The sequence below is a fragment of the Myxocyprinus asiaticus genome, chromosome 11, assembly GCF_019703515.2.
Source record: "Myxocyprinus asiaticus isolate MX2 ecotype Aquarium Trade chromosome 11, UBuf_Myxa_2, whole genome shotgun sequence".
Classification (NCBI taxonomy): Eukaryota; Metazoa; Chordata; class Actinopteri; order Cypriniformes; family Catostomidae; genus Myxocyprinus; species Myxocyprinus asiaticus.
The window spans coordinates 13438535-13464919 of NC_059354.1; the positions used below are offsets into that span (position 1 = coordinate 13438535).

The 26385-nt window shown below is 39.9% G+C and overlaps 1 protein-coding gene across 1 annotated transcript in view; it reads left to right on the forward strand.

The window, feature by feature from the left end:
* The window catches only part of LOC127448186 (collagen alpha-1(IV) chain-like), an 88432-nt gene extending 84143 nt beyond the window's left edge, over positions 1–4289 (forward strand). Inside the window, exon 52 of the mRNA XM_051710533.1 lies at positions 2890–4289. Within this exon, the coding sequence (XP_051566493.1) occupies positions 2890–2971 (82 nt within the window). The 3' untranslated portion in view covers positions 2972–4289. The remainder of the gene's footprint in view (positions 1–2889) is intronic.
* Positions 4290–26385: the final 22096 nt, after the last annotated feature.

Here is a 26385-nt window from a genome sequence, read left to right on the forward strand (position 1 = left end):
AGAGTGAAAAAAGGGAAAGGAGCACCATGCAAAAGTTTGGGCATCCCAAGAGATTTGAGCTCTCAGATAACTTTTACCAAGGTCTCAGACCTTAATTAGCTTGTTAAGGCTATGGCTTGTTCACAATCATCGTTTGGAAAGGCCAGGTGATGCAAATTTCAAAGCTTTATACATACTCTGACTCCTCAAATCTTTTCCCAACAATCAGCAGCTATGGGCTCCTCTAAGCAGCTGCCTAGCACTCTGAAAATTAAAATAATTGATGCCCACAAAGCAGGAGAAGGCTATAAGAAGATAGCAAAGCGTTTTCAGGTAGCCGTTTCCTCAGTTCATAATGTAATTAAGAAATGGCAGTTAACAGGAACGGTGGAGTTCAAATTGAGGTCTGGAAGACCAAGAAAACTTTCAGAGAGAACTCATCGTAGGATTGCTAGAAAGGCAAATCAAAACACCTGTTTGACTGCAAAAGACCTTAAGGAAGATTTAGCAGACTCTGGAGTACTGGTGCACTGTTCTACTGTGCAGCAACACCTGCACAAATATGAGTCATGAGAAGAAAACATTTCCTGCATCCTCATCACAGGTTTCAGTGTCAGAAGTTTGCAAATGAACATCTAAACAAGCCTGATGCATTTTGGAAACAAGTCCTGTGGACTGATGAAGTTAAAATATAACTTTTTGGCCACAAAGAGCAAAGGTATGTTTGGAGAAAAAAGGGTGCAGAATTTAATGAAAAGTACACCTCTCCAACTGTTAAGCACAGGGGTGGATCGATCATGCTTTGGGCTTGTGTTGATGCCAGTGGCACAGGGCAACATTTCACTGATAGAGGAAAGAATGGATTAAATTAAATACCAGCAAATTCTGGAAGCAAACATCACACCATCTGTAAAAAAGCTGAAGATGAAAAGAGGATTGTTTCTACAACAGGATAATGATCCTAAACACACCTCAAAATCCACAATGGACTACCTCAAGAGGCGCAAGCTGAAGGTTTTGCCATGGCCCTCACAGTCCCCCGACGTAAACATCATTGAAAATCTGTGGATAGACCTCAAAAGAGCAGTGCATGCAAGACGGCCCAAGAATCTCACAGAACTAGAAGCCTTTTGCAAGGAAGAATGGGTGAAAATCCCCCAAACAAAAACTGAAAGACACTTAGCTGGCTACAAAAAGCTTTTACAAGCTGTGATACTTGCCAGGGGGTGTTACTAAGTACTGACCATGCAGGGTGCCCAAACTTTTGCTTCAGGCCCTTTTCCTTTTTTTGTTATTTTGAAACTGTAAAAGATAAATATAAAAAAGTAAAATTGCTTAAAATATTAAAGAAATGTGTCATCTTTAACTTTAAGCCTTTTGGAAATCAGGTCATCTTTTACTTGCTTAGCTATTCACAGCAACAGAAATTTTGATCAGGGGTGCGCAAACTTTTGCATGCCACAGTGTGTGTGTGTGTGTGTATATATATATATGTGTGTGTATATATAGAAATACAGGCTGCTCTGGAAAAAGACGGTGTGGTTGTTTCAAGGAGCACAATACGACGATACTTGGACAAAAATGAGCTGCATGGTCGAGTTGCCAGAAAGAAGCCTTTACTGCGCCACTGCTACAAAAAACCCCGGCAACACCTTGACACGCCTCACAATGTAATTTGGAGTGACGAGAACAAAATAGAGCTTTATGGTCACAACCATAAGCGCTATGTTTGGAGAGGGGTCAACAAGGTCTATAGTGAAAAGAATACCATCCCCACTGTGAAGCATGGTGGTGGCTCACTGATGTTTTGGGGGTGTGTGAGCTCTAAAGGCACGGGGAATCTTAAGAAAATTGATGGCAAGATGTTTGCATGTATTCTGTAATCTGTAGTGAAATACATTTCAAAAGTATCCCTCCCAACCCTGTATATATATATATATATATATATATATATATATATAAATAGCAATAGCATTTTAGCTTAGCGTAAAGCTGACAATTTACATGGTATATTTTTATTTCTTCTGCTCTAAACTTTCTTCAAATTTACTTCTCTGTCTGCTCGTATGAATGTAACACATCATAAGAAAGTGTTTCACCGCTGTTCAAATGCACTTTGGATCGCATCATTTGTATGAATAAATGTTTTCCATCTGAAAGGACTAAATATTAGATGAAACAAATGACAATAAAATGCAAAGTAATCTCTTCAGTAATCAAAATACTTTTTGAATGTAACTGTATCTAATTACCAATGATTTAAATTGTAACTGTAATGGAATACATTTACTTATATTTTGTATTTTAAATATGTATTCCTGTTACATGTATTCCATTATTCCCCAACCTTGTATATATATATATATATATATATATATATATATATATATATATATATATATATATACATCCTCTAATATTTTAGTTACATGCTATAACTCATCTAAAACTATTTCAAAAGGCATTTTTTAATTCCATAATTTTTTTGCATAATCATTATACATGCAGATATTTGTTTTATTTTTTTTTATTTAACCAGTTAAATTATAGACTATATGGAATGTTTGTAGTGGACTGTTTGTTCACATGACTATTTGAGTGCAAAAATGTAAAAACAAATTTGTGCAAATTTTGAAAGAAATTATGACCAATCACAACATCTAAAATATGCATGTTCCCTAATCCACATATATACACATTTTAACCTCATAACTGTGTGTGTTTATATATACATATATATATATATATATATATATATATATATATATATATATATATATATATATATATATATATAAAAATGGCCATTTTATTTGTCAGCAACTCTTTTACAGGATTCTTACTGTTAATAAATGAAAAGCTTTATGTTCCTGTTCACCCATTAAAGTTCTGTGTGTTTTGTGCTTGCAGGAAACCTGTCCCAACAACACTAAAGGCTGGGAATCTGCGAACTCACATCAGCAGGTGTCAAGTGTGCATGAAGAGGGTATAGAGAAGCCTCAGCAATGCATCTACTCTTTATGTTCCAGTTTTATGAACAGACAACAAAAATGTTTGGTGCTATTTCTATGAAAAGTCATAGAAAAAACTACAAGAACACATAGAAAATACATGTCTCAGCGTTCTCCAGTATATAGCAGTGGAACCTCAAGATCTACTTGCACATTTGCTTCACACAGAGCGCTTAATTAACATTGTTCCATTGTGTCTAATGAATGACACCTGTTTACACTTGCACTGAGTATATATCTATAAGTAAGCAGGTAGCTATCTTGAACCAGAATCTATATGATAGGATGCTAATTCATCCAGACCTTCTTATATTTTTCATCTTTATTTATCATGCCATTCAACAATATCCAATGCAAATATCCTGTTTATTTCTATCTCTCTAAATTGTATTATCAACCATCACTAACATTAGGATTTGGATATTTTTTATTTTTATTTTATTTTTTTCATATTTCACTGTCTGTAAGTTTCTCAGCATCCTCTTTTTATGATGTAGGAAAGGCAAAGTTCAAACTTTGTTGTAAATATAGTGCTCTGTTTAGGTCTTAACACAATGTCACCGTAATCTGTTCAGGTAAAATGTGATTGATTTTGTTATACTTAATTATTTATGAAAAGTTATGAGATGAGAGTTTATGATGAGAGTTTCTCTTTTGATGGTTTATTTTCTCTGTTTTAACCACTGCGGAATACCATCACAGTACATAAACTGTAATATTCTGCACTGTTTTCTATTATCAACATCTTCCATGTTGAAATCCACTAAATGTTTTTTTTTTTTTAACGTACGTTTATCTGTGCACGTGTTTACATGTGTGCTTGAGGCTGTGGCTGGTCTGCCTGCCTGCCTTTTGATGCAGAAATTCCTCTTGTGTAACAGCAGAGTTTCAGTCAGCTGGATATGGTTTGCCAAAGACTTTCCCATGAGTCTATTTAACCTCTTAAAGCTGAAGTGTGTTATTTTGTTGGTATTACAATACTTTCTCCCAGCCCAGCTTGATATGCAGAGACAACTGTAAGTAAGCGATTTGTTGGTTGTCTTCCTGAAAAGTGTGAACTGTTTGTTTGAGCAGCCCAGCACAGCAAAAATTGGCTGAACCAATGGTGTGAGCTTGGGTCAGGACTATCTGTTTGTCCAACCAATAGGGGAGTGCTCAGAAAACCTGTTTGAAAACAATCATTATTTTTGCAATTCCGTTTGGTCACGGTGGCGCTGATATTACACACTTCAACTTTAAAAACAGACTCTCTTTAATGTTGATACTGTGTCCATTCACGATTAAACATATAGTACAATCCCTTGATTATCTTTTAATACCTCTAACCAAACTAATCAGAAGTCAGACTTTGAACATATAGCATCTCCAAGGGCACTACCAATTTCACTTGATACCCTTTGTTGCTTATAGGGATAGTTCACCCCAAAATGAAAATTCTCTCATTATTTACTCACTCCCATGCCAACCCATATGTGAATGACTTTCTGCAGAACACAAATTAAGATTTTTGGAAGAATATCTTAGCTCTGTAGGTCCTCATAATGCAAGTGAATGGTGACCAGAACTCAGAAGGTCCAAAGAGGACATAAAGGCAACATAAAAGTAATCCATAAGACTCCAGTGGTTAAAATCCATATTGTCTAAAGCAGTGGATCCCAACCTTTTTTTCATGTTGATATTTTGCTTATCATGTTGAGTTAGACAAGGAAGCTGACATGCTGGCTGCATCTGAAACCAAAGGTAGCTGTCTTGTTGCCTCACTGCCCTATCAGTCATTGACTCAACAGACAGCATTCGCGTATAAAGGTACCACCAGAAACTGGTTTCAGACAGGCTACTGAGGCAGCATAACATCACATTGATGCTAGGATACCAACAACTGATTATCACCGTCTGGTGTCCACTAAAGGTAATGTGTCTGCTATATTGTGGTTCGATTATTCTGAATGACCTAATAATCTAGAACAAAATCAAGAGAGTTTTGGCGATAACCAAGTGTATATTTAATAACTACAATACTACTTTCTCACTAGAAATGGGAACAAAAGTTGGGAAAAGTCTTGGTCCCTTCCCACCTCTTTGGTCCCTACAGCCTCCGGAGTCAGCAGGTTGGTTTCGGATGCAGCTGCTGTTTTACTGGAATTGTGCATTTTATTGATTTTTGACTGCCTCAAAGTGCGTGAGGGTCCGTGGCCTCCCTATAAACTCTGACACCCCCCTAAGGGGGGCACGGACCCCAGGTTGGGAACCACTGGTCTAAAGCAATATGATGGGTGTGGTTGAGAAATAAATCAATATTTAAGTCCTTTTGTACCATCAATCTCCATATTTGACCAGCCCCAACCAGCAGGTGGCTGAATGTGAAAGTGATTCACTTCCACACCAGAAAAAAAAGACTTAAATATTGATCTGTTTCTCACCCACACCTATCATAACACTTCTGAAGACATGGATTTAAATACTGGAGTCGTATGGATTACTTTTATGCTGCCTTTATGTGATTTTGGACCTTCTGAGATCTGGTCACCATTCACTTGCATTATATGGACCTACAGAGCTGAAATATTATTCTTAAATTTTTCATTTGTGTTCAGCTGAAGAAAGAAAGCCATTCACATCTGGGATGGCATGAGGGTGAGTAAATGATAAAATAATTTTCATTTTTGGGTGAACTATCCCTTTCAAAACTTTGTTAGGAATTCAAACTAAATACATCTTTGTTGATGTCTCATTTGAAATTCGGTTTACTTGAACTCATCAACAAACACACCTGACTTGATTTCTACCATGTCTTTGATAAACTTCAAGCCTCTTTGCAAACGGTTTATCCAGAGAATACAGTCTGTTTGTGAAGTTAACATGTTCCCTCATGCAGACTGAGATGTTGTGCTTTATTTAATTTGAACAATATCTTCTCGCCTCTGGATTCCTTTATACTGTATGTTTCAAGTGTCCTTTGTTGTCTTAATGCCAATACTAGACCAAAGACCATGCACATGTCCCCTTTGTTTTTATCATTTTACACTGATAATACTTGACTATGCAATCTATACTGCTTGCCTCTACAGAATTACCCTTGAAAATAAAGCTCACTAAAGCTGACCTTTTAGTGAAGCCCATTCAATTAAAGCTATTCCACTATTTCAGCCAAAGGAAAATAGCTAGATCTGTTCAAATTTGAAAGTGCTTTTAATGAATTCAGGTGTGAAGGTTGTCGGATGTGCTCTAAAGCCATGACACGCCACTCGGCCTGCCACAATCTCTCTGTAGTGCCACTGACCTTGCACATCCGCTGTAGCTGTTTGTTGTTGTAGCCATAAATGTCCATTTCTAATATTAACAGCTCTTATGCTATGCTTTTAAATATGTTGAATAATACCAAGGTTGAGTGAAATTTGTGGAGAAAAAATATTTCACTGTCAAATGATTTCAATGATGTCCCTGCTCTATACTGTGTCATATAATAAATGTTTATATAAATGTGGGATGCATTCCTGTTTTCATACCAGCAAGAGGGTTATATTTATAGGTGAAGTGTGTAATATTACAAATCTAACAACATTATTGTGGTGGTGGGGGTGTGGTTGAGTGCCGGCTTGTGAATGGAGAGTGAGATCAGGAGATGAGAACGGTAAGGATCATCACCTGGCAATGATTGTCTCTAGCAGCTGTTTGTCATTGCAGTGAGAGTTAGATATTTAAGAGCGAGCCAGACGCCAGTGAGGGGAGAGAGAGAGCTGCACACATGCACACTCAGAGACTGTGTTGTTTTAGTTTGATAAAAAGCGAGTTTAAGTTCTGTTAATAAAGACATTTTTGAGTTGGATTTTGCAGTCTCTCACTTCCTCCTTTGCTGAAGAGCTACAAGCTTGTTACACTGGTGCTGAAATCCAGGAGTATTAAGTAGGAAGAACACCGCCATAGATGCCTCACCACTGGAGTAGGTATTCAAGACCCTCACCAACATCCACCGGTCACAGTATCAGGCCCTCCTCGAGCTGCACGCAGAGCAGGAGCAGAGGTTCATCGCGCTTCTCCATGCTCAAGCGGAGGACTGGCAGGTGCTCTGGAGCTTGCTACCCCATAAGGGGGCCTCCGCCATGACCCCGGACCCTGTGACCGCCCAGCTCCTTGTCCCACTGGTCAAGATGGGGCCCCAGGATGATCCGGAGGCCTTTATGGAACTTTTTGAGTGAACGGCGGGGGCCTGCGTTTGGTCAAGCACCCAGTGGGCGGTCTGCCTATTACCACTGCTGTCCGGGGAGGCCCAACTCGTGGCGCAGCAGCTACCAACTGAGAACCTTCTGGTGAACCATCTTGCAACGAGTCTGCCAGACACCTGAGCAACAGTGCCAATGCATCCAATCCCTGACCCTTAGTGAGCACAGCCGCCCCTTTGCCTTCACGCAGTAGCTCCAGGACGCCTTCCAGGGGTGGTTGCTGGATGAGCAATGCGACGTCGGGCCGTGATCGATCTGGTGGTATTGAAGCAGTTTATCGCTTGACTTCCAAGAGGGACGGCAGAGTGAGTCCAGTGCCACCACCCAGCGTCGCTCCAAATGGCCATCCAGCTGGCAGAGGGCCACATGATGGCATATTCATACCAAAGGTGTATTTGCGCATATCTGTTCTGTTTTCCCATTGTTTTCATATGCAAACACATGCTGGATGAATGTCTTTGACTGTTGGGCCATGTCTCGCTGTTTCTTCAGTGTCTCACACAGGACCGGCACTGTTTAAACACCGTGTCTAGTTAAAAAGAACTTCAAATAAAAAAATAAAAAAACGCATGTCGAGACACCTGCGCTCTGTTTCACACTTTGCACTGAGTCCAGATTGTTTTTAGCGCTGTTGTCACAAAGATTCAATGTTCTGAACAAGTTCAGGCTGTAAAGAGGGGACTGTTGCATTGTTTAATATTATTCCAGATTGTTCTGCACCAAGCAAAGTTTCAACGCGTAAACAGTAAGTCAATGCTTTTTTCCATTCTGCACTAGTGTATTAAGGGGCTGCCGTGCCTTGTTAAAACTGTATGTTTACAGTTTCAATACTGTTACGAATGTTGCCTATATGCTTACATAAAATATAGTCTATTGCAATAGTACTTGCTAGGAGAAGAAATGATAAAGATAGTAAAGATTCGTGTCGGGTTCAATCTTATAATCTGACGGTATCGTTCAGGCCGGGTAGGGTCGGGCCACACGGTCTCAGGTACGGGTCAGGTTTGGGTTTTATTTTAAGGCCTGTGCAGACATCTACCTCCTTCCCCTTCTTTCCGTCCTGTTCCGCCTCCCCGGAAATGGGGGGTGCCCCCTTCCAAACAGGCTCCTTGGCTTCGGGGACTGTACTACCCACCAGTTTCCCCTGTCCCTCTCCACTCTCACTCCAAGGTCAGTGAACACGCTGCCGGTCTGCTGGAGCTGCGGGGAGCCTGGGCATTTCTGGGACCAATGCCTGGTGATGGAGGTGGGGACATTGGTTTGGGTCCCCGATGCAGCTGGGATGTACCGCATACCCGTGAGTATTAAGGGGGGTACATAGCAGGCCTTGGTGGATTCAGGTTGCAGCAAAACCTCCATCCATCAATGCCTGGTTCAAGGTGAGGCTTTGGGTGCAAGTCACAAGGTGAAGGCAAGGTGTGTGCATGGTGATATCCACGATTATCCTGTAGCGACTGTGACGATTCTATTCTGGGGACAGAAGCATAGGGTCAAGGCTGCGGTTAGTCCCCACCTCACCCATCTGCACATTTTGTGTACAAATTGGCCAGCGTTTACCACTTTATTAAGGGAAATTTGTGTGGAGGGGTCCTGTAACAAAGTGTCTCATGTAGTATTTGTGATGCGCTTGCTGGGGAGGCAGAGCCGGGGCCATCTACATCAGCTCCGCATAAGGATGTCGTAAGAAAGGGGAACGTCTCGGCCTCCCCAGCCCTTAGAGGATTCCCCGCCGGGGATTTCCCTCTAGAGCAGACGTGAGACGAGACCCTTAGGCACGCCTTCGTCCAAGTTAAAGGGATTAATGGTCAACATCTTCAGCCAGACATCACACTCTCATATCCATATTTTTCTATTATAAATTATCTGTTGTATCGAGTGACACAGGACACTCAGATAAAAGAGGATACAACCCAATTGTTGATACCGAAGAGCTGTCGGGAAATGTTATTCCAGACGGCTCATCATAATCCGATGGCGGGTTACTTAGGGCGAGAAAAAACACTAAACCATCTGATGGCCCGTTTTTATTGGCCGGGAATTCACGGAGATGTTCGCAGGTGGTGTGCGGTATGTCATGAATGTCAGCTGGTGAATCCACCGGCCACCCCAAGGGCGCCTTTGCACCCGCTTCCTTTGGTCGAGGCCCCCTTCAAGAGATTTGGCATGGACCTCGTCTGGCCATTAGAGCGGACGGCATGCGGAGTGTTTGGCTATCAAGTGAGTGGTCCTCACCCTCTGATGCATCTGTTGGGGCGTGCTTTCACCCTCTGTTCAGACCACGCCCGCTCCAGTGGCTCGTATGAAGGATACCAACACATGGATCACCAGCCTTTTAAATTCGAGGTGGTCCACAGGCCGGGGGCGCAGATGGCTGTGGCGGATTTCCTCTCTAGAAATGGGGGGAGGGGAGTAAGTGACAGGCAGGAGTCAGGTGATGGGGTATGTGGTGATGTGGGCGTGGCCGAGCGAGGCCCAGAGAGTTAGAACGGTAAGGATTGACACCTGTGGGAAATTATCTCTAACAGCTGTTTGAGTTTGCAGTGAGAGCTGGGAGGGATTAAAGGGCAGTCCGAACCACCGGAGGAGAGAGAGGAGCTAGAGTCCCGACACGATGCTGTCTCTGTTAAAGAGAACATTTATTTTGATTATTAAGCAAAGGAGTGGTTTGTTTTGAGTGTGTGCACTGGAAAGCGACCTGTAATAAACTAAGCCAATGAGTGCAAGCTGGTTCCCGCTTCCTCATTTTCCCTTGAGACTGACCTAAGACCTGTCACAGTCCCCATTTTTCCTGAGCGATCAAAACAGCTTGTAAAGTACATGACAAAGAAAGCCCGAGCAGCAGAGCCTACCGTGTGCTGTTTGACCAACAGAGGGAGTTGCTCTTACTGATTACTTGGTCAGGCCAGTTTTGCCTTTAAGAATTGGACCAGGCTACTGAAGAGAATTATCATCATTGTTAAAAGCTGTAAGGCACATACTAGCTATTTATGTTATAGTTATATTGTTATTAAGCAATAAGGTACGAGAGGCCATGCTATATTGTGAATATAGTCTTCAATATAGAATGCCTGCAACCCCTTCAGCAGTGACTATATTCACAATATGGCACGGCCTCTAGTGCCTTATTTCTTTTATAAAACGGTTACCACACAATAAAAATATTAAGGACAAACTTTTTTTTATCAAAATGTTATTATTTTTAAGTGAAGTCATTAAATGCCATCCTTCAGCGAGAAGAAATAGTCCCTGTCCCTGAGTTGCAGCAAGCTGCTATGAGTAACACACTTCATCTGATGGAGCTCAAATAAAGACAGAGACAAGGAACTGTGTTCTTGTGTGGTGTAATTTATTCAGGAACACAATAAATAATTTTCCATCTGTACACCAGGGATTCAATTGGCAACCAGGCATCCACATACTATTATCTGTTAAATCTGTTATTCTTTTAGGCACGTCCACCTAAAAGAAGCATAATTTAACTATATGAACAGATAGTAACCTGAAACACCAAAATAAAATAATATTCCCTCTGCACATCAGCAACTCTGTAGTCATCTACACAAATATACTGTATATCTGTTAATCTCCCAGCCTTTTAGTTTAACCGAACCGGATCGCGTCACAGCACCAGTCCGACTAAAATAAGTATCATTTAACTATATGAACAGATAGTAACATACCTGTAACACCAAAATGAAATAATATTCCCTCTGCACATCAGCAACTCAGTAGTCCTGACATTCGCCTGGTTATTTCCATGCATGTGAAGGCATTTTGCAACAACAACAACGTAGTCATGAAATCGCCAGCAGGGGTCACACAAACTTCATTAAATAAATAATAAACCTTTCGTTTAGGTGAAAGACATAATATTTTTAACAGCTTAAACAGCAAACTTTTAAACCTGTTATGAGTGCAAAACAAAATAAAAATAAAAATAAACAAATGCTAATTTGTGCACTGCGGAGTGATACAAATAGCAGCAGAGTGAAGTGGTCACAGCTGTGTTTTATCATGAATAAAACACAGTTATTGACCAATCAGCATCCACAAATGGAACTATCCATTTTATAATGAATTTTATGACAGGATCTAAACTCCACACGGGATTGTATGGCATGTTTGACGCACTGTAAGATGTTCCTCAAAGTTAGGAAACTCCACATAGACCGCACAATCTAACATGTTGGTGAAAAGTAGTCAGATTAATCTCAGCTGATAAACAAATAAAATCAATAATTTTACATTTCTATTCAATAGAATCTATTGGAGTGTAAATCCATTCAGTGTGTGTTGTGTATATCCGTGCTATCGGCTATATATATATATATGGCCTGCATGTTTAGTGTTTATATGCATACTGTCTACCAAAATGACTAAAATTATAAATAAAAAAAAAAATAATGATGAAATAACATTTGTAAAAATGTACATTTCCCAATATTCCAGTTATTTTGCCTGGTTTTGTTTTTGTTATTGCTGATGAATAAACATCATAATAAATTATATTTATTAATGGTATTATATATATATATATATATATATATATATATATATACATACATACACTGGTGGCCAAAAGTTTGGAATAATGTACAGATTTTGCTCTTATGGAAATAAATTGGTACTTTTATTCAGTGGCATTTAACTGATCACAATATATATTCAAGACATTAATAACGTGAAAAGTTGCTATTACAATTTGAATTTTTTTTCCCAGAACTTCTTAAACTACTTCAAAGATTTATCATCCACAGGCAGCAATGACAGCTTTGCAGATCCTTGGCATTCTTGCTGTCAGTTTGTCCAGATACTCAGGTGACATTTCACCCCACGCTTCCTGTAGCACTTGCCATAGATGATGTCTTGTCGGGCACTTCTCACACACCTTACAGTCTAACTGATCCAACAAAAGCTCAATGGGGTTAAGATCCATAACGCTCTTTTCCAATTACCTGTTGTCCAATGTCTGTGTCTTTGCCCACTCTAACCTTTTCTTTTTGTTTTTCTGTTTCAAAAGTGGCTTTTTCTTTGCTATTCTTCCCATAAGGCCTGCACCCCTGAGTCTTCTCTTTACTGTTGTACATGAAACTGGTGTTGAGCCGGTAGAATTCAATGAAGCTGTCAGCTGAGGACATGTGAAGCGTCTATTTCTCAAACTAGAGTCTCTGATGTACTTATCCTCTTGTTTAGTTGTACATCTGGCCTTCCACATCTCTTTCTGTCCTTGTTAGAGCCAGTTGTCCTTTGTCTTTGAAGACTGTAGTGTACACCTTTGTATGAAATCTTCAGTTTTTTGGCAATTATAAGCACTGTATAACCTTCATTCCTCAAAACAATGATTGACTGGCGAATTTCTAGAGAAAGCCCCTTTTTTTGCCATTTTTGACCTAATATTGACCTTAAGACATGCCAGTCTATTGCATACTGTGGCAACTCAAAAACAAACACAAAGACAATGTTAAGATTCATTAACAAACCAAATATCTTTCAGCTGTGTTTGATATAATGGCAAGTGATTTTCTTGTACCAAATGATCAATTTAGCATGATTACTCAAGGATAAGGTGTTGGAGTGATGACTGCTGGAAATGGGGCCAGTCTAGATTTGATCAAAAATGATTTTTCCAATAGTGACGGTGCTGTTTTTTACATCAGTAATGTCCTGACTATACTTTGTGATCAGTTGAATGCCACTTCGGTAAATTAAAGTACAAATTTCCTTCCGAAACATCTGTACAATATTCCAAACTTTGGAATATATATATAAATGATTTTTAGCTGTTAGTACACATTTTTGCCTTTGTGTCAATGAAGGCGTACTTGAGCCTTATTGATGGTGTTGTGGGAGTACTTACAGCAAAATACAAAAAAAAAAAAAAAGTTGGGAAACATGATAAACCATAATTCAGCATATTACCACATTCACCATGGTCAAAATACATAAAATCCAATTTGTCCCTTTTTTTATTCATAGATAAGTAACGTTAAATTTTAATGACATATTGAGTATTGAACTAGAAATGTCCCTGTTTTTCATTTTAGAAATCTGGTCAACTTACTTTATTACAGCTCTGAACCCTATGTAAAAATATCATTTTATAAAACAAGGCTATAAAATCTTTATTCAGATTGCCTTATATAATAGGTACATGTCTTTCAGACCTTTAATTCCTTTAGAACCTGTGTGGGAGTTTTGATTAACCTCAATAACACAACTTTATTCCTCCATACACTCACAAAAATCCTGTCAATGATAAATCAAGCCATAAAAACTGGTGTCAGGTCACTCTGACTGGCCACTCATTTAGGGTATGAGTCAGAAAACACTTTTCACATAATGTTTATCCCTTATGTTTCAATCTCTTTCTCTGTGTTAAAACTTGCCAGAGGTCCATATGCTATAGTGAATGTGGGTTTCTGAGAATACTTGACACATTTTTTGACATTGTTTTTTGAGAAGCTGTCAAATCAGCTTCAAATTTTCCTGTCTGCAACTGTCATGAAAGGTAATTTTTCAAAGGATTCCTTGTTTTCTTTCCAACAAATGTTTAAGGATACAATATTTAAAGCCCCCTGCCATTCAGACATGTTTACTCTCGCTCATAATTATTGACCAATAAGCTGTTTTACCTGCATTTTACAACCCTTCCATTTGAGTTTTAAGAGCACTGGACAAAATGTATTACCGGGTCCAGGGAAAAGACTGAAGTGCGGTACTTTAAGTCTATTCTTCTATGAGCTGGTTAAAGAGCATGCTAGGCTTTTGTGGGTTATCAGCATACTTTAATGTGTGTAAAGCAGTGTTTGGGAGCGGCCAGGCTTTGGGCCATGTACTCAGATCGATGAGCACTAGAAGAGATAACCTTTCTCTTTCATCTCTCCATTTTTAGAGGAATCTCATTCTCTTTCTCTCCCTCTGTTTGACAATTGGACAAACATAGCCTTTTACCCCATGCATGCATTGGAAATATTACTTGTATGAATGGATGACATTTGACCGTAAATGACGTAAAATACTTTGAAGAGTTTCTGGATGTCTTGCAACATGTCTGTGGAGATTTTTGTCAACTTCAGTCAAAAAAGTAAGCTTGTAGAATTGTATCGAACTAGGGGCATGCAAAAGTAATTACATATTTTCAAAAAACGACTTGTTGGTGCTTGGTGGGTTGGCTGAACAAATGCTCGACTAATCAGTCTTAGAGAGATAATTCACTAAAAAATGAAAATCCCTCATGTTGTTTCCTCGGTAGAACACAAAATTAGATGTTAGGTATCTTTTTTTTTTCTCCATACAATGAAAGTAAAAGTGACTGAGGCTATATGTTTGCGTTCCTGCCCCACTTAAAAGTGACCTTCAGCACACAGTTATTTGAGAATGGGTGTTTATTGGGTGAGAGGAGCAGAGTAGTGTTGTGAAACTTTATTGGTCAAAGGGAACACGGTGCAAAGTAGAGATGGTAGTAGGTTGAGGTGAGGGGTGTCTGCTGTCATCACTGGGAATGGGGACACACTGTAGACACAATAGATCAGTGCAATGCTCGCTACTTTTAAGATGGAAGAAGATGTGCTACACAGCAGGCAAATATATTTATAAGTAACCCAACTGTGAATGGGTTGAATCCCTTATTAGAGAAGTTATGAGAGAGAATGAATCAGTTGAAGGAGCTTGGTCACTTGACCAAGAAATGGAAGCATGGGTAAATATTCAGTTCAAGGTCATTTAGGGAAACACACCTCAGTCAGTGGCAGTACTCTTGACATTTTCTCAACCAACTTCTTGATGTATCACCCTGGGATGCTTTTTAAACAGTACTGAAGGAGTTCCCATCTATCTTCACTTTTTCCACATTTTGTTATGTTACAGCCTTATTCCAAAATGGATTAAATTCATTATTTTCCTCAAAATTCTACGAACAATACCCCATAATGACAAGGTGAAAGAAGTTTGTTAGAAATCTTTGCAAATTTATTAAAAATAAAAAACGATCACATGTACATAAGTATTCACAGCCTTTGCTCAATACTTTGTTGAAGCACCTTTGGCACCAATTACAGCCTCAAGTCTTTTTGAGTATGATGCTACAAGCTTGGCACACCTATTTTTGGGCAGTTTCTCCCATTCTTCTTTGCAGGACCTCTCAAGCTCCATCAGGTTGAATGGGGAGCGTCGGTGCACAGCCATTTTCAGATCTCTCCAGAGATGTTCAATCGGGTGCAAGTCTGGGCTCTGGCTGGGCCACTCAAGGACATTCACGGAGTTGTCCCATAGCCACTCCTTTGTTATCTTGGCCGTGTGCTTAGGGTCGTTGTCCTGTTGGAAGATGAACCTTCACCCCAGTCTGAGGTCCAGAGCGCTCTGGAGCAGGTTTTCATCAAGGATATCTCTGTACATTGCTGCATTCATCTTTCCCTCGATCCTGACTAGTCTCCCAGTTCCTGCCACTGAAAAACATCCCCACAGCATGATGCTGCCACCACCATGCTTCACTGTAGGGATGGTATTGGCCAGGTGATGAGCGATGCCTGGTTTCCTCCAGACATGACGCTTGCCATTCAGGCCAAAGAGTTCAATCTTTGTTTCTCATGGTCTGAGAATCCTTCAGGTGCCTTTTGGCAAACTCCAAGTGGGCTGTCATGTGCCTTTTACTGAGGAGTGGCTTCCGTCTGGCCACTCTACCATACAGACCTGATTGGTGGAGTGCTGCAGAGATGGTTGTTCTTCTGGAAGGTTCTCCTCTCTCCACAGAGAAATGCTGGAGCTCTGTCAGAGTGACCATCGGGTTCTTGGTCACCTCCCTGACTAAGGCCCTTCTCTCCCGATCGCTCAGTTTGGCCAGGCGGCCAGCTCTAGGAAGAGTCCTGGTGCTTCCAAACTTCTTCCATTTACGGATGATGGAGGCCACAGTGCTCATTGGGACCTTCAATGCTGCAGAAATTTGTTTGTACCCTTCCCCAGATCTGTGCCTTAATACAATCCTGTCTCGGAGGTCTACAATTCCTTGGACTTCATGGCTTGGTTTGTGCTCTGACATGCACTGTTAAGTGTGGGACCTTATATAGACAGGTGTGTGCCTTTCCAAATCATGTCCAATCAACTGAATTTACCACAGGTGGACTCCAATCAAGTTGTAGAAACATCTCAAGGATGATCAGTGGAAACAGGATGCACCTGAGCTCAATTCTGAGTGTCATGGCAAAGGCTGCGAATACTTATGTACATGTGATATTTTTATTTTTTTATTTTTAATAAATTTGCAAAGATTTCAAACAAACTTCTTCCACGTTGTCATTATGGGGTATTGTTTGAAGAATTTTGAGGAAAATGATGAATTTAATCCATTTTGGAATAAGGCTGTAACATAACAAAATGTGGAAAAAGTGAAGCGCTGTGAATACTTTCCGAATGCACTGTATATATATATACACATATGTACAAATATGTTATATACAGATAGTGCAAGTGAATGTAATAGCAGAAGGGGTAGGATATGTTAGAGAAATATGAATAGACTAAGCTGTGTATTGCACATAATTATGGCTCAATGGGGCAGTTTTAACTGTTCATGAGATGGATAGCCTGAGGGAAAAAAAAACTGTTCTTGAGCCTGACTGTTCTGGTGCTCAGTGCTCTGTGGCGCCGGCCAGAAGGCAACAGTTCAAAAAAGGTAGTGGGCTGGATGAGTGGGGTCCAGAGTGATATTTCCAGCCCTTTTCCTCACTCTGGAAGTGTACAGTTATTGAAGGGAGGGCAGGGGGTAACCAATAATCCACTCAGCAGTCCGAACTGTCCTTTGTAGTCTTCTGATGTACGATTTCGTAGCTGAACCAAACCAGACAGTTATTGAAGTGCAGAGGACAGGCTCAATGACTGTTGAGTAGAACTGGATAAGCAGCGCCTGTGGCAGGTTGAACTTCCTCAACTGGCAAAGGAAGTACAACCTCTGCTTGGCCTTTTTCACAATGGAGTCAATGTAGGTTTCCCACTTCAGGTCCTGTGAGATGGTAGTGTCCAAGAACCTGAATGACCCCACTGCTGCCACAGTGCTGTTCAGAATGGTGAGTGGGGCCAGTGATGTCCTTCAGGTGGGCCAACACCAGTATTTCAAATGACTTCATGACCACAGATGTCAGAGCAATGGTTCTGTAGTCATTAAGTCCTGCAATCTTGGGTTTCTTTGGGACAGGGATGATGGTGGAGCCTTTGAAGCAGCTGGGAACTTCACAGTTTTCCAGTGATGTGCTGAAGATCTGTGTGAAGATGGAGGCCAGCTGGTTGGCACAGGCTTTTAGACAAGTGGTTGAAACACCATCTGGGCCCTCTATATTGCTGTCTATATTTTGGCAGTTCACGGTTGAGGTTGGCTCTGTTAAAATCGTAGAGAATAATAATAAGTGAGTCCGGGTATTGTTGTTCCATGTCTGTGATCTGATCAGCCAGCTGATTCAGCGCTGCACTCACACAAGCTTGTGGAGGAATGTAAACACTCACCAGAATAAACTAGGAAAACTCCCGTGGCGAGTAGAAAGGCTTACAGTTGATAAAGAGTGCTTCCAAATTAGGACAGCACATTTTCTTTAACATTGTTACATCTGTACACCAACTTTCATTGATGTAAAAGCATTTTCAACCGCCTCTCGTTTTCCCTATTATCTCCACAATGCGATCCGCTCTGAACAGCTGGAAGCCCGGCAGGTGTAATGCGCTGTCTGGAATGGCTTCACTCAGCCAGACTTCTGTGAAGCACAAGGCAGCAGAGTTTGAAAAGTCCTTGTTTGTCCGGGTGAGGAGATGTAGTTCATCCATTTTGTTAGGAAGTGAGCGGAGATTCGCTAAATGAATACTCGACAGCGCTGTTCGAAAGCCGTGCTGTCGGAGTTTGACCAGCGCGCCAGCTCTCTTCCCTCGCTTGCATCTCATAGCACACTTGAACAACACAGCTGCGAGGCAGCCATTCACGGTGCCATCATGTTAAGAGAAGACATCCTCTTTTACATTTATTGTACATTGCATATTCATACGCTTCGTGCTGTGAAACTATTTAAAAATTTGTTTTTATGTTTCACAAAACCCAGCTCTGGTTTCTGCTCGTCGGTCGCAGCCGCCGCCGACATCAAATGGCGCTTTTCGCTATGGTTCGAGGTTGATCGATCTGCCCCGAGTTCACAAGTCAGATGTCCAACTCCGGGCAGCGTTCCTGTCATTATTTCCTAGTTGGAGGCAGGAAAATTCTGAGTTCCAAGTTGTCTGGAACGAAGCGCCCCACATATAATCTAACAAACATGAGCTAACTTTAGATTTTATCTCAATCATGCTAGGTTCCATTCTGTTAAATTTTTTGCCATTGTGTAAATAATCAATAGAGGACTTGCATAAGAGGACTTGTTTATGTTAAGGTCTTTGAATGTTCTTGGTGAATGTAAATTAGTTCAATAACAGCGGTCTCTGGATGATCAGAAACAATAGGGTAAATATTTATGAATAATAAAAAAAAAAGTATGAGACATAGAGCGGCACGTTAAAATGCTTGATGCGAGCGCATTATTGTCTCTGGGGGCAACTCCATAAATTTCAGTGTATTCACCAATGCTGACGCGAGCATTGCTTAAATCACAGTGAAAGCTTATTCAATTTTTTAAAAGTTACAGGGCTCAAAAGTTGGCATTTAAGAAGCTTCGGACATTTCTGATGCTTTAAAACTGGTCTATCCGATACAATGGCTCTTGTGTTGCACTTTGATAATCTAAAAACTTGTGCTACAAAGTGGCAAAATGTTCCTCATCCATCACTTACCTTTTGCCAACTATACATGAGGAGTAAGTCTCAATCCTCCACAGTCTTTCCTTTTCTTCTTAAGGTTACTCTATTCTTGCCTCTCTCATTATAATGGAAGCAAACAAAAGAGCTGTTTTGGCTGCCCATGCCTGCAAGAAGTAAGATCGAGGTGAGTTGTGGTTTGCTGCGCCCTGAGGCATGCTGGCAATGCCAACTCCTTCTGCTCCATCACCTGAGCTCACCTATGACAGCAGTAGGCATGGACAGCAATACACAGTTATATAAGCTCTCACACAAGTACCAAGGGATATGGGAAATCAAATCCACACCTTTGGCTTACAATACTTTACTGTCAGTAGACTTTGGATTTTTACACTGGGTGAAGTGTGCCATTTTAAATGTTAAAATACTTTACAATCCCATTTTAATATGCAGAGTCAACTATTAAAGGGATAGTTCACCCAAAAATGAAAATTTTCTTATGATTTACTCACCCTCCTGGCATGCCAGATGTGTATGGCTTTCTTTCTTCTGCAGATGACAAATTATAATTTTTAGAAGAACATTTCAGCTCTGTAGGTCCATTTAAAGAAAGTGAATGGGTGCCAAAATTTTGAAGCTCAAAAATCCACATAAAGGAGCATAAAAGTAATTTATATAACTCCAGTGGTTAAATCCATGTATTCAGACACAATATGACAGGTGTGGGTGAGAAACAGATCAATATTTAAGTCATGTTTTATCATAAATACTCCTCACTGCCCAGTATGGGGCGAAATGCACAAATAATGTGAACCACCAAAAACAGAAGAAGGAGAAAGTGAAAGTGAAGGAAAAAAAGGCTTAAATATTTTTATTTTAAATATATATTATAGGTGTGGGTGAGAAAACCACACCTATCATATCACTTCAGAAGACATGGATTTAACCACAAGAGTTGTCTGGAGTACTTTTATAGATGTAGATTTTGGAGCTTCAAAATGTTGGCACCCTTTCACTTGCATTGTATGGACCAAAAGAGCTGAGATATTCTTCTAAAAATCTTAATTTGTGTTCAGCAGAAGAAAGAAAGTCATACACATCTGGGATGGCTTAAGGGTGAGTAAATGAGATAATTTTCATTTTTGGGTGAACTAACCCTTTAAAGAAGCAATTTGTAAAAACATTGGCTCTGGCGCTATCACAAAATTGCTCTGTTCATTGAGTATCCCGACCAGCCGAACACAGCAACATCGGAACAACTAGTGGTGAGATTTTGGGGCAGGACTTTCTGTTTGTCCAGCCAATATAAGACATGGGACTGTTTCAGAATTAATTTTTGCAATTTTGATTGGTGACAGCAGCGGCACAGTAATTACACACTTCACCTTTAACACTGACAATAGCTTCTCAACAAAGAAATGACATTTTAATGGCACTGAATGTCTTGCAACAGAGTAGGCAGTATTTATGCCAATGGTGATTGCTTTAAGACTACATGGGAAGCACGGCTTCCCCTAAAAGAAATGCGGCAATGACAAATGTAATATTTGTACAAATAATCTACATCATTTTACAAATTACTCTGTGCATTTCAATATTTTAGCGAATTAAAGTTTCAAATAGTACACATCACCATTGCGCTGTTCGTTCAAGTAATGCAATACACTATTTTTCTAAATAAATATGTCCACAGAAATCAGTGAACACAATTCCCTTCAGTGCACTATTTAAGCCGTGCTTTTCTGGGAGTCTATGGGAGCTTCATGAGTGCTATTTGCATTGGAAAAAGCATCTGATTGCCTATTGGGCTTTCAATTAACGTATTTTTGTCATGACTGACAATATTTGAAATGGAAAAGCACCACTGATGCAGAGTATTCAGTGGCTCAGAGATACACACGTAGGTATATGCAATCTGACGTAGCACATTTATTTCAGCTATTAGCTTTTCTGAGTATCAGTTTGAGCAGCTTTTAGGGGCAACATTGTAGAAACCAAAAAGAATAGTCTATGCTTCCCCACTTTTGGTAAGCAACAGCCACCACTGCTCTGACCCTCTCTAATGTACGTGACCTGCACACTTCAAATGTGTCATGACTTAAACGTCTTCTAACAACTTTTAATATCTTTTGAACAACTTTCAAATTTTTTTCCTCCCCAGAACTCCATGTGACAACAAAAATGTGAGGAACAAAATCACAATGATTCTTAATGTTTTTTATGACTGGTAAGGCAGTTTCACTGGTTATTCATGGCTGGTACATTTTCTAATTTCATCCACTACTGGTAGATACTGTAAAGAGTAGCCTAATTTTGGAACCCATATGTCAGTCCACATTGTGCAGTATGCATGTCTTTTGGAATGGCTCTACTAGTTTAAGTTCTTTCACTGTGGCAGGGTGGAGGCAAGGTCAACTTTACTGACTGATTGAGTCCATCTATAATCCTCTGATCACTTTACCTTCAGCATGTGTCAGCCACAGCCCGGTCAGCTATGGTATGTTTGTGTGTGTGCGCGCGTGCGCGCACACCCTGAACTTTTAAGGCAAAATCCTGCAGGACATTCACATAGTTCTGCACATTGAAACGTCAAGGTGGTTTTCTGTCAACCTGCGGTACTGCTTTCATAACTCAACAGTATGTTCCCATTTTATAGCTGTGGCTAGTACATGGAATAGGTCTGTAAATCATTTTAAAGGCTGGTTTTCATTTTGTGTTCAGACATTAGTGCTGCACAGCCTCTGGTTCAGTGTTGACATATAGCGATTCTATAGCCTAATGTGTGTGGAATGGTGGGACAACTTGGTTGTGTTGAAATATTAATCAGGTGTAGCATTAGCCGTATGCAACACAAAGTCTCTTTCTTCCCTTCTGTTAATTGTAGAACGACACATTCTTTCAAAACAACACTGAATACTCAAGTGTTTTTCTTTGTTTTTCTTTAATTTTGCTCTTCTTCTTATTGTCATGGGCTTGGATCTTGCTGGTATGCAAGTCACAGAAATAGAGTCCCGCTGCAAGCTCTCTCTGTCTCATATTAGGGTACTGCCAGTTTCTGTCAAGGTATTTGAGCACGTCATGAGCATGCTGTTCCAGGACTGGAAGATTGCTTCCATAGCTATTGGAACACTCTACGTGCTCCTGCCAAATAACTCTGCTGTTGGCAATACCACAAACAATAGCAATCTTCCCCCAGCACACGTGCTGCACAGACCATCAATATTCCACGTTGGTTTCAATTGGTTAGTGCTGGTTTGGTGCGGGTGAATCTGGTTGACCAGTATAGTCTTTCTGGTGCAGCAGGTTGACCAAGACTTCCTGGTCAGGCTAGTTAAGAAGCTTTATGGGAACATCAGAATACAGCAGCATGCTGGGAAGCAGCATCCAAACAACACAAGGTCTTTTTAACATGGTAGCCCACTTGTTGTTTTTTCAAGACTTTTCAACACCTAGAGAGGGACAGAGAGGATTCTGTTGTTAAATGTTCCCTGCAATCCCAGAATCAAACATGGTTAAATGTGAGGGCTAGTAACCAACTCCTTAGTCTCAAAAGTGGTGCCATTCACTTTGAGCATGACATGCTGGAAGATCTATTTCCTAAGTTGAATTCATGATCATGAAATTGAGACTGAAAGCATGTGATTATTTTTTATACATTCCTAAATCCAAAGTAATTTACTAACATCTCAAATTGTGTTTGCTCTACATAACCTGTAGCCAGAATGCTACTGAGTGTTCCACGTTTGCTATGATTGTTTGTGTGTGTGGCACTATTTGCTTTAGCTCAAGTTGACCCTTCACAACCACAGTAGTGAAATCTTTGAGGGATTAGACAGGTTAAAAAAGATCCCTAACCTTTTCCAACCTAGTAAAGCCATCAGCCAATGCTTAAACACATTTAAAAACAAACTGCAGGGCTACCCTGTGCATACAACCACTACTAAAGAACGTCTCCCACTGGGTGACTTAAAAAGTGTGTACTTGATAACTACTTCTTGTTCAGTATGCATTTGTATCACTTGAATTAATTAAAAATGATTAAATATTCATGAGCTGTAGAGCTGTTTTCTGTGTGCTTTTATCTCAAAAAGTCGAACAAATTATTGGTGATTGCTGTGTATTTAATAATATTTAATATATTTGTGTAAAGCTACAGTATCGTAATGAACGACTTGGCCTCAGGAGTGTTTTCTCACTGAGTGCATCTGCTTTCAGGGTTATTTAGGATTAATTTCAGCCTGATATCATGAAATTTACATGACCGTGGCAACATTTTTGCAATTCAAAATTATTTTTTTCACGTTTGACTACAGTTTCTCAGTGAAATGTCAGCCAAAAGCGAGTGAAATGATGATGTAATCAGACAAGGTTTTAAGGTGAATTTTAGATGGGTGTTTTAATGATTAAAAAGTACCTCCCTAACCTAAAACCTTAGCCTAAGCCCAACCTATAGTGTTGAAAAAATAAATGAGAGGTAAAAAACAGACATCCTTACCAATGCCTAAACCTAACTGTAAGTGTTTTAAAATACAAAGCACATTTTCTGAAGCAACCACGTCATTTCGTGCCACTTCTATGACACTTTCGACTCATGTGTCAACTTGCGTTCTTGGATGTGCTGCTGTGGTGAGCTACTGCGCAACTAACCACATTGTAATAAGTGTGTGTATGTAGGTGGATCTGAAATACCAGTGTTAAAATGTATTGTTTTTCAAATGATGCATTAGAGTAAAAGAACTGTACGTGTCTCCACAACAAGATTTGCACAAATTTATATAGCGTCATGTTTTTACTATGAGACCAGGTTGGTTAATTTAGTATATTTCTTTTAATTCAAGTTTTTATTTCCTGACATCATTGCTTTCTAAAGTATGTGGTAATGGAAAGCATTTTCAAAACACATTTTCAGTAGAGGAAAATGACGTTCTAGTGCGGATGAGAGGCATAAACAGTGAAATTAATGTGTTTTCAAACAAAAACATATTAGTGTGGACATAGCCTATAATTTAAAGTCCTAAATTTGAATTCCTCGTCATTTATATTTTACTTTAGTTTAGTTTTTTTTGTTAACATTGGCATTGACTTCTAAAAGATTATGACAGATTGGAGAGGGTTTGACCCTTGATCAGTCCAAATCAAATGAAAGTGTTATCCTGCAAGTCAGCACTTAACCACAAGCTTTGCAGACCAGGGATTACCGTACCCCCTCATACATAAACAAGCATACACACACACACACACACACGCTCACTTTCAAACACACACATGGGCTAACCCTGCTGCATATCTGTAGGTGAGCAATAAAAGTTTGGGACACATGGGGAAGAAATGACATGCTCATCTGATATGAGTGTCACAGGGTTCACTGCTCCATAATGCTTCATATCTGGGAGTCAAAGCTGGGACATGCAGCTTGACACAAGGCCACGTAAGAGCATCATAGGGGGCATTATACTTACCAGGAATCCCAGTGTGTAGTATAGGATGGTAATGCAGAAGAACATCAATCATAAGTCGGTCAAATTTCTAAAGGCTCACATAACTGTGAAATTCTCAGGGACTGGAATTTCAAGCTTAACTTAGCCACACAAAGTCAGAGTGTACATGTAGGGCATCCTGTACAGTAGTTGCCATGGAGATGCACCTAAAAACTGAGCTTTACTGTCAGGCTTCATTCTACCGCATGACATTGTGTTAGATTAAGTGCAAACTAGATGTAGAATTATGTAATCATTTTTAGTATTATGTGTTTGATATGTTTATCTGTAGTGTTGACCTGGTTCAAGTGGTCAGGGTTTGGCTGGTTAGCATGGCAAAACACACCTTTCTCCATTAAAGACCATTCGAAAGTAGCTGTGTTTTGTGACAAAATAGTTCATTATATTATAGTAGATATGCTGCACACCCCTCAGTTGCGCTACTGTGAATGGGAATCGTAGGGGATCTGGGGTACTCCAAAAGTACTGCAGACGACTCTGGGGGTTAAATCCATACCTTCAGAAGTGATTTGATAAGTGTGGGTGAGAAACAGATCAATATTTAAGTTCTTTTTCCTTCACTTTCACTTTCTCCTTCTGTTTTTGGTGATTCTCATTCTTTGTGCATATCGCCCCTGCTGGGCAAGGAGGAGAATTTATGAGAAAAAAATGACTTACATATTGATCGGTTTCTCAACCACATCTATCATATCGCTTCTGAATATATGGATTCAACCACTGGAGTCATATGGATTACTTTTATGCTGCCTTTATGTGAATTTTGGCACACATTCACTTGCATTGTATGGACCTACAGAGCTGAAATATTCTTCTAAAAATCTTAATTTGTGTTCTGCAGAAGAAAGAAAGTCATACACATCTGGGATGCCAGGAGGGTGAGTAAATCATGAGAGGATTTAAATTTTTGGTTGAACTATCCCTTTAATAATGACAAAAAACTTAAATGATCTTTTATCCTTTTCTAGAAGTTGTTAGAAGATAGATTGCTCAGTCACATGAATGGTATAAAGCTAATACAACTTTATACTCCAGCAAGCAGAAGGAGTAGTCTGAGTGTGTAAATCATGTATGACAGCACACCAGCTGTGCTGACCTGTGTATTTTGTTAGAAAATGAAATTTTTATAATTTTTGATAAATTCTGCAAAGAGAAAACACATCAGTGCTCTACTGGATTTATCTGTTGTCATCAGTGATTTTTACAATTTTGGTCTGTTCCTCACACAAAGCTATCAATACTACAAATTTTTGAGTTAACTCAGTGTTGCCATACAATTTTAGAAGACAGGAAATACAAGTATGTTGCCTACCATAGATCATTTTCAGTGCATATCATGCCTTAAAAGGCTGCCAACGTAGGCATCTCATAAGGTTTTGGAACAGAGCCATTATGTCACCAACATCAGATAACCATTATTGACAAATGTGTGTGTTTATCCACAGAGTGCTGTTTTGTTTGGATTGGTTCTGTGAATGGTGTGCTAAAAGTTCTATGATGTACCTGTAAAAAACTTCTCCAAAGCATGGGGGGAAAAAAAACAAACAAGCCTGATCTCTGATTCCAGAAAGATCCTATTGGTTTACTGCTCTCTAGGTAGGATTGTAGCAAGGTATGGTAAGAGGAGGCATGGTTTAGCAAACACTCTCACACATATTAAAGTGAACAGACTCCAGGGCAGGGTGGGGCTGTTTGCCCAGGTGTAATGTGTCATGACCTTTTGCAAGTTACAAATACACTACAAAAATCACAATAATAGCCTGCTATTCTTTGAGTTGTTATGAATAGAAGATATAGTACATTACCACAAGGGAAAAGGAGTGGAGAGGAGAGCAGACAGTGAAGACTCTCACTGGTTTCCTTTAATGAGTTATCAGCTAAATAAATGCATTGTTCAGACAGGCAGCAAAAAAAAAAAAAAAA